The sequence below is a fragment of the Lutra lutra genome, chromosome 8, assembly GCF_902655055.1.
Source record: "Lutra lutra chromosome 8, mLutLut1.2, whole genome shotgun sequence".
In the NCBI taxonomy this organism is placed as follows: Eukaryota; Metazoa; Chordata; class Mammalia; order Carnivora; family Mustelidae; genus Lutra; species Lutra lutra.
In genome coordinates this window covers 40994964-41003817 of record NC_062285.1, presented here as the reverse complement: position 1 = coordinate 41003817, position 8854 = coordinate 40994964, and the positions used below count along the sequence as shown (strand labels likewise).

The following is an 8854-nucleotide window of genomic DNA, read 5'->3' as shown; positions in this document are numbered from 1 at the left end:
GTAGAAGTGAGTAACATCTTTTTCATAAGGCCTTGCCTGGTCTAGGAAATCCTAGCATGAAAACCCTTTCCCAAGCCAGGGGTCAGCATTTGCAAGAAATACAAATTCTATGGGACAAAATCAAATCAGGGAGCCAGGTCAGGCATGACTGGATGCCTAGGAGGCACCCTCCATGAGACAGATAAACCAATCTGACAGGGATGTGTAGCCCTTAAGGTGAGGCTGGTTTTGACATTTTTCAGTGACTGCATTTCAGATGGTTATAGGAGTACCCACAGTGTAGTTTCCATTTGCTTCTTGACATATAAAGCCTATAATATTTACTATCTGGCTCTTTTCTGAGTTTTTGCCAACCTCTGCCCTGCACAACTGCTAAGTGTCCCTGCCAGTGTCAAAATTGGGACTCCTACTATAGTCCTGGGGAGCAGCACCAGCCTTGACTTCTGGACACCACACGGAATGATGGTGATGAGGACAGAGCTGTCACCGTCTAGCCTGCTACTCTCATCTCCCTCATCCCCAATTCCCTCCCCTCTTCCCAGCCACCTCTGAGGTCTCCAGAAGCTTCTCTTTCCTACCCTATGCTTCCTCACCTTCCCACAACTGACCCATAACCCTTAATTTTGAAACTCCCTCCGAGACACGTGATCACATGCTGTCTTGCATGACTTGCTTTTGTTTTACAAGGATTGCTTCCCTAGAGGGACTGGAAGCATGAAAAGACAGGGACCACATCTTAACATTTGTCCCAGTATCCCCCATCCCTAGCACAATGAGTGCTGGGCCTGGAGCCGGGGTGTGTGTGTGTGTGTTGGGGGGGAGTAATCATGAGCTGCTGAGGTCCAACAGCAGAGAGTACTTGAACATCACCCAAGCTCACCCTCCACCGTGCACAAGCCTGTCATTTCTGGAGGATACTTGGAGCAAGGTGTCCCTACTCCAAGAGAAACACTTTGTGCAGTCCGGTCCAAGCCCAGAAGTGCACCTATTGTTAACGTTGACACTAGAATCACTCAAAGGCCAGCTCTGGGCAAAGATTCCCTAGGGCTGATACTCTGTTTCATTTTCCCCTCCAGGGAGTGTCCCAGCCAGGCAGGGCAAATCAAGGAGCTGGGGTCCTTAAAGCATATGAAAAGGTCTGTTTTTTGAATCTGTCATTGCTTAGGGTTCAGGAAGAGTATGGACAGAAAAAACCAGTAAGTAGAGAAAAAGAGGAAGCCAGTTGCTTTGCAATAGAGAAGCTGTCCTTCCACAAGAGCATGACACAGAAAGCCACCCTGCTCTCTGAGTTGTGGGGCCCAGAGCTGGGAGATTATGAGCCCAGTGCTGGTTTCCTGCTGTGGGAGCCAAGACACAACATCTGGACAAAAATCTTGTCTGGGGCCACTTGATCTAATCTCCTCAGGAAAGCAAAGGCTGTGGAAAATCAATGACAGCAGAGAAGGGGAGGCTGGGAGAGGATGAAGGGGCCCCTTATCTCAGAGAGCCTGGGTAAGAGCCTTGACATTCAGGCTCCTTTTTTTGCTAATCACGTGAATAGGAAGATCAGGATGGCTGGAGTGAAACCGTGCAGCCTTTTTCGGGAATCATGGCAAAAACTGTCCTGAGAAGACAAAGAGATTGAAATTCTTATACTCTCTAGTGGGTGCCCACCCAGTGCCCCAGGGCAGATACCATGACACTGAACTCTGGGATGCAAGGCAGCAGCAGGGTACTAGAGTATATAACTGGCCTCTAGAATGACCCTCATCCCCTTTGTAAACCTGCTTTGCAGAATCCCCTTCTCCCATGCAAAATATGGAAACTCTTTTTTCCTCCACCCTCTCCCTGAGGATTTGTATTAAGACTGAAGTCAGGGGCGCCTGGGTGGCTCAGTGGGTTAAAGCCTCAGCCTTTGGCTCGGGTCATGATCCCAGGGTCCTTGGATCGAGCCCCGCATTGGGCTCTCTGCTCCACAGGGAGCCTGCTTCCTCCTCTCTCTCTCTCTGCCTACTTGTGATCTCTGTCTGTCAAATAAATAAATAAAATCTTAAAAAAAAAAAAGACTGAAGCCACTTACTGGACATTTCAACGAAGCAGTCTGTTCTATTTGGACCAACCTCTATTAGGCCACTGGACGCATCTAACCCCCTGTGTTGCTCTCTCTTTGAGCCTAAAGGAACTGATTTTCATTCAGGTGGTGACATCTCTTTTGTCTTTAAGGGAGGGTGGTGCTGGAAGGAGGATCCGATCCCAATCACCAGGTGCATGCTGAGCTACACACATTAGCTTGAAAGCCAAAGAGGGCTTGGAGATGAGACTGTGGAGTTGAGTTTTGGCAAGATGCCCTGCTTTTAGGCAGATTGTAAATTATAATTAAATAGTCTCTGTTCTTCTTTTGCTTCAGCATGTAATGAAAAACAACAGAGCCCAGCCCGCACGGTACTGTTTCCGCCTCAGATTTGCTGTTAACAGTTCCTGACTGGAAATGACTCCAGGCAGTCACAGACACTGGCTTTTATTGTTGTGCTGGCGGCTTATTTAAATCCACAGTCCCAGATGTGAATTTAGCAAAGCCTCCCTCACCCCACGGAGATGTGCATGCACCCGTTGGAACCAGCCATGAGGCTCCCTGTTGCTGTGGGGGATGTGGTTGTGGGTCACCCGCCCACTCGGATGGGGATACAAGACAACATGTCTTTGCTTAGTTAGACTATTTAGCAGCAAAAGCCGGAGCAGGAACCCAAAGCCCCCGAAGGTAGCTAATCCCAGAGAGAAAGTACAGCCAGTGTTATACCTACTGGGATGTTCACCGCTACCACCCATGGAACCGAGAGATTTGTTCTGAGTTTGGAGATTTACTCAGCACAAGGCCAGCATCTGCAGAAACTAGGCTTTAACGTGGACAAGCAAATCCTTCTGCTTGGTTTCTTTCTGCCTCTGTCCACCAGGGAGTCAGTGCATTCTCCTCTGCCACACCGTGGTCCAGAGGGAGAGTTTAACAACCAAGCCCTGTTCCCTCCCTCCTCTGTGACTTTCACACCAGGGCTGCACTTCTGTGGACAGGCTTCATGCCTGGGAGAATCCGGCTTTGTTTCACCAAGCTGTTGAGAGCCCTGTGAAGCAGGGTTAAAGCCTGCAGACAAGGGAGAATTCAGAAACGCAGCCCCAAGAGATGGCAGTGGGGCTGTGGGTGGGGGATGGGGGTGGGGGGTTGGGGAGGAGGTCTGATCTCCTCTTGTCTTTTAGCTGCATCTGCACACAGGGCTGAGAGTTGCATCTGATACCACACCATCAGGTAGCATGTCAGAAACAGCCTGAGACACGCAGAGGTCACCCCTCTGTGATGCACAGAGGGGGCCCAGCTAAGAAGGTGTTGACGATCAAATCATTACTTTTCCAAGTAATCTACCCCAGTCAAGGTGGTGTTTGCTCTAACTTCAAAACTAGAAATAGCAAGCGACAGACTCCTTTTTAAAATCTCATACAACAACAACAACAAACAAACAAAAAAACAACTAACAACTTGCCTCAACTGTGTAACATTTTATTTCCTGGGATTAAAAATAGAGAATGAATTATCAGAAGTCTTTCTTCAACATCATTAAAATGCTTTTCAAAGAAAGTTACAAGAATTGTTTAAGGCGCACGAAAAAAGTCAGTCTTGCCTTTCTTCCAGAACATTCCCTGCCTTAGACGCAAAACACTGATAGCACATCCCAGAAAAGAGAGGCTTACAGACACAGGAACCAGAACAGCCATAACCAGGGTCTCTGGCTCTAATATAAGCATCACAGAAAAACAAAACAAAACAAAACAAAAAAAACCCACATCACAATAACTCTCTCTTCCATAAATACAGCATTCCTGGAAAATGTATCCAAAATATCTCCATCTGAACTACAGTACAAAAATCCACTCACCGGCCATAAAAATAATATCTTCCCCTATACGCAAATAAAATCATATGTAAAGCAAATTTGGAACACATGGAGGGGGTTACAAAATCTCTTGGGATCTGGGCTATTTAAAGTCATTTTTGTTTGGGTTATCCCTCTGCTGGGTATAGGGAACTGGCTACAAATACATCCATTTCGCAGGGCTCACCATTTCAACAGCTCCTGCGTCATGGAATGTGGTACTTTTTAAAAATAGGCGACCCTTGGTGTCATGGAAAGAAGAGGAAAGATGGGGGATCAAGCCAGGGGGAGAAGAATGAAAGAAGGGTGACAGACTTCAAGGTGGGCTTGAAATACTCTGTGGTATAAAGCAGATACCCAAGCTCAAGAGGCCTCCACTATCCCCACCCCACTACCACCAATCTTACAAATCGGTGGCTCCCCCTTACAAATCCGTTTCCCGGCTCGTGTCCAGGCAGAGGGCATAGAGGGACCTCCGCAAGTCCACGTTGCTTTTGGCCTTGAGGTTACACTTCTCCAGGGGGCAGCTGCCCCTTCGGGCTCCGTCTGCATTCTCCAGGGACACCCCAGCCTTGTAGAGGGACCCCTTGCTCCAGCTTGCCTTCCGAGGGCCTCTGCTGTCCAGCCCTGTCCCATGGCTCTGGCTGCCCTGCTCTTCCTTAAGAGCTGCCTGCTCCTCGTGGTCCGTCTCCCGGTGGTAGAAGTAGTTGAAGTTGGAGACAATGACGGGCACAGGCAGGGCAATGGTGAGGACCCCAGCGATGGCACACAGCGAGCCCACGATCTTGCCCCCCACAGTGACGGGTCTCATGTCCCCATAGCCTACCGTGGTCATAGTGACCACGGCCCACCAGAAAGCATCCGGGATGCTGGAAAAGTGGGTCTCCTGGTTGTCAGCCTCTGCGAAGTAGACGGCACTGGAGAAGAGGATGACTCCAATGAAGAGGAAGAAGATGAGCAGCCCCAGCTCCCGCATGGAGGCCTGCAAGGTCTTGCCCAGGATCTGCAGCCCCTTGGAGTGGCGGGACAGCTTGAAGATGCGGAACACCCGGACCAGGCGGATCACTCTGAGGATGGCCAGGGACATGGCCTGCTGCCCATTCTGGCCGCCCCCTCCGCCCCCTGGCTGTTCTGCCAGCTCTGTGCCCAACGTGATGAAGTAGGGGAAGATGGCCACCACATCAATGATGTTCATGATGTTCCGAGAGAACTCTGCTTTGCTGGGGCAGGCGAAGAAGCGTACCAGCAGCTCGAAAGTGAACCAGATGACACACGTGGTCTCTACAATGAAGAAGGGGTCAGCCAGAGTCCTAGGCAGGAGAGGTGCCACCGTAGGGCCAGAGGGAGGCGCCAGAGGCCCGCTGCCATTGGCCCCCCTGGAGGGCCCAAGAGGCTGGTGGGGCACTGGGGGATGGCGGAGAAGCTCCCGTTCATCCCTGAACTCAGGCAAGGTCTCCAAGCAGAAGGTGATGATGGAGATGAGAATGACCAAGACGGAGACGATGGCGATGCCCCTCGCGGACCCCGAGCTTTCTGGATATTCAAAGATAAGCCACACCTGGCGTTGGAACTCGTTTCGGGGCAGGGGCTTCTCCTCTTCTTTAATGAAACCCTCGTCCTCCCGGAAGCGCTCCATGGCCTCGTCCCCCAGCTGGTAGAAGCGGATCTCATCCGCGAACACGTCGAGGGAGACGTTGACCGGCCTCCGCAGGCGGCCCCCGGACTGGTAGTAGTAGAGGATGCCATCGAAGCTGGGCCGGTTGCGGTCGAAGAAGTACTCGTTCCTCAAGGGATCGAAGTAGCGCAGGCGCTTGGCCGGGTCCCCCAGGAGGGTATTAGGGAACTGCGCCAGGGTGCCCAGCTGCGTCTCGAAGCGCAGCCCGGAGATGTTGATCAGGACGCGCTGATGGTGCAGGGACCCGGCGCCCAGCACCTGGTCCTCTGCCATGCCCAGGGCGGGGTCGCCTTCTCCCTCCTCGTCCTCCGGAGGCAGCCTTCGAGGCTGCGGAGGATCCTGGGGCAGCGGTGGCAAAGGCCGCCCTCCCGGGTCCACTCCCCTCTGCGTGCCGCGCGCCCTTAGCGCCGGCTCTTTGGGTCCATCGCTGAGCCCAGCCGTCGGGGGACACTGGAGCTTTCCCCCTATGGCCTGGCCACAACCTGTACCAGCCTCACCTCCTCCTCTGACGGTCATGGCACCGCCGTTCTCCAGGGGCACCAGGGCGATCTCCATGGGCAGGGGGCAGGGGGCATGCTGCGCCCCTGCTGCCTGGCGGCCGAGCCCCCCACTCACGCCCCGCTGGGCGCCTTGCCTCTGGCTCTTCTGCCGCCGTCGGTCGGCCCCCCTGTGGGACGGCCTGGGGCTGCTGGCGCGATCCCCTGGCTCGGTCCTGACGTCAAGAAGCTGCTGCCCCGCTCTCTGCCTCGCTCTTCGTTCTGGCAGCCCGTTACCAAGCAGCCAAAAGCCTCCCTCCAGCAGATGCAACCTTCAGCCGCCCCTCTCTGGCTGCGGGGCGGTGCTCGGCCTCCACCCGGCGGGGTTCCTCCGCCTCTTTCCTCCCTCCGCCCCGTCCCCTCCCCTCCTCCGTCTCCCGCCTTCCCTCCTGGGTAACTCGGCAGCGGGTGTCTCCCCAGAGGGCACAGCTGGGGCCCGGGGCGAGGGAAGGAAGGGGGGCTAAGGGAGCGGCCTTGCGGAGGGAGCGGTGGGGGGGGGGGGGGGGGTGGCGGTGGGGGTGGGGAGGGAATGGAGAGGCTGGAGGAACAGGTTGTACCGAGAGCGCGGAAACTCCCAGGGCAACCAGATGAGAATAGCTGTGGATTTCAGTTCACCTGGGAACCCGGGGAGCGCCAAGTGGACTCCAGGGGAAATGAATTGCCTTGGGTTGGACGGGTGAGACATGAGATAACAGCCTTTACTGCTGTTTGATACAGCCTTTACAGGAGATATCTCATATCTCATGTAAAGTGCCTTTACAATCCTCCTTTGGAGGAGTAACTATTGTCTCTTCTTTGGGAAGGATTACAGACAGGAAGGGGCTGGGCAGAGCTACGGGCCTTGGAGATCTAGATATCTAGAGATACATAGAGCTGGAGATACCTCCAGACCAATGGTGGAGAAGCCCCTCTCTTCCCGTCTTCCTACACACCCACCAAAAGTTAACAGGCTGAGAGCTGACAGCAACCCCCTTTGCCCTTGCCCTGGGACAACCCTGGTTCTCAGCGCAGAAAAGTCCTGGATTATGGGACAAATTCATTGTCTGGTCTCCTATCCTCGAGAACCGACCACTTCTAGCTCTCAAGTCCCAGTTGTAAAAACCTGTCAGGGAGAAGAGGAGGAGGAAGAAAGAGGTCCTGGGGAGAGCTGTTCCTTACTGGTGAAACTTGGATCTGGCAATTGCAGCTTTGTGTAGGGGGTTTGTGTAGGGAGCAGGGGTAGGGGTCAGGGAGGCTGTGGAATCCCAAGGCTGGAGGACTCCCAGGAGCAGAATAAGAAGCAATACTTACTTTGCTCCTATGATGTACAGGGAGCATTCTCAGCACTTTACAAATACTGACTGGTGCATTCCTACAGCAATGTATTTGCTTGATACTATTACTATCTCCATTTCTTAGGTGAGCAAAATGAGACACAGAGTGACTAAATTGCCCATGGGCATGCGGGTGGAAAGTGGTGAGGCTGGGATTCAAACCTAAGTGAGCAGAAGTTGCCCTTGTCCCTCCACTCCAGTCCTCTCTGGAAATGCATAACCCCCTTTCCAGGTGCAAGTGCACTCTCCCCACAGCATCTAGGCTGAGAGCTTCAGTTTCTTCCTGCAGGAGGCAGGAGGATGGCTGAGTAACAGCTAAGTCTTTCAGAGTCAGGAAATGGGCCTCAGCCCCTGTGGGGCTTTAAGGGGCATCTGTGGCCAAGGGAAATATCTTTCAAGGCACATCTGCCAGTTCCAGACACACCTTCCTGGTATTTGTTGGTTCTAAGCTACCATAAAGTCTCTGATTTTGAATGTTCCAAGTTCTTTCAAACTTTCGAACGTGTGTCTATTTTTGTTCTTGAATGTTGTTTACTCTTTATATATGTGGATGTCAGAGCCTCTTGTCTGTGAATATGTCTGCACAGGAGGGAGGTTTTGGAAACATGTTATGCAGTGCACAGGCCTTTTGTTGGAATAGCAAGGTGTGCACACACAAGCTTATGTCAGGGCTGAAGAAAGAGATGTCTGCGGGCCTTTTTGTGTATTGCGTGAAGGTGGTTGTGAATTGGATGTATGTAACTGTTTTCATTGTGTGTGACCCTGTGCATGAGGTTGGCTATCCTTGCAAATGTGCATGAGTGAGGAAGGGGCTGGAAAGGGAAAAATCAGTATGTGGGAGCATCACTGTAACCACAGGGCCTTCCTTATACTCCCCTCCCAAGACCTCTGCCCACCCTGCTCTGTCTGCCCTGGGTTTTTATTCTTCTCTGCCTCTGAGGTTGTACATCAGGAGCAGGCTTGCCTGCCCCTGGGAACCTAGGGCCTACGGAGCTTGTAGAGGGTGAGCTCAGAGACCCGCAGCAATTGAGTCTTGTTTACTGACTCACCCATCTTGTAAATACAGGGATACCAGCTTGGTTCACAGGAGCTCTGCTTGAGTTCCCTATGGGAGAGAATTCTCTGGACCTTGTCTTTCAGGGGCCCTTAGAGAGTCTGTTCCCTGAAGAACAAGAGCAGAACATAAATAGTGCTGGAGAAGCACACACCAGGCCTTCTTGATGTGGTATTTTCTTTCTGCTTTCCATACATTTACCAGCTTTGATAGGTTTCTTACAAAATTAGCTTCAGATGTTACATGTGGCAGCCAGGGGGCTATACAGGGAGGATATCCTTTAAAGATATCCTTTAAAGATAAGCTGAAATTGCTTTTCAGCTTCCAGGAGTGCAATTAGCTGAGAGCTTCTGGTCGTTGGCAGCTTCAGACCCTTC

General features: G+C 52.3%; 1 protein-coding gene across 1 annotated transcript; it reads right to left on the bottom strand.

Moving 5' to 3' along the window:
- Nucleotides 1-3511: 3511 nt before the first annotated feature.
- KCNA5 (potassium voltage-gated channel subfamily A member 5) lies at nucleotides 3512-6427 on the bottom strand. The gene has a single exon (XM_047743327.1). It carries the CDS (start codon nucleotides 6127-6129, stop codon nucleotides 4324-4326), a length of 1806 nt encoding a protein of 601 aa, XP_047599283.1. The 5' UTR covers nucleotides 6130-6427; the 3' UTR covers nucleotides 3512-4323.
- Nucleotides 6428-8854: the final 2427 nt, after the last annotated feature.

Coding starts and splice junctions, on each gene's coding strand:
- KCNA5 (XM_047743327.1), bottom strand. CDS start 6,129: ATGGAGATCGCCCTGGTGCCCCTGGAGAACGGCGGTGCCATGACCGTC.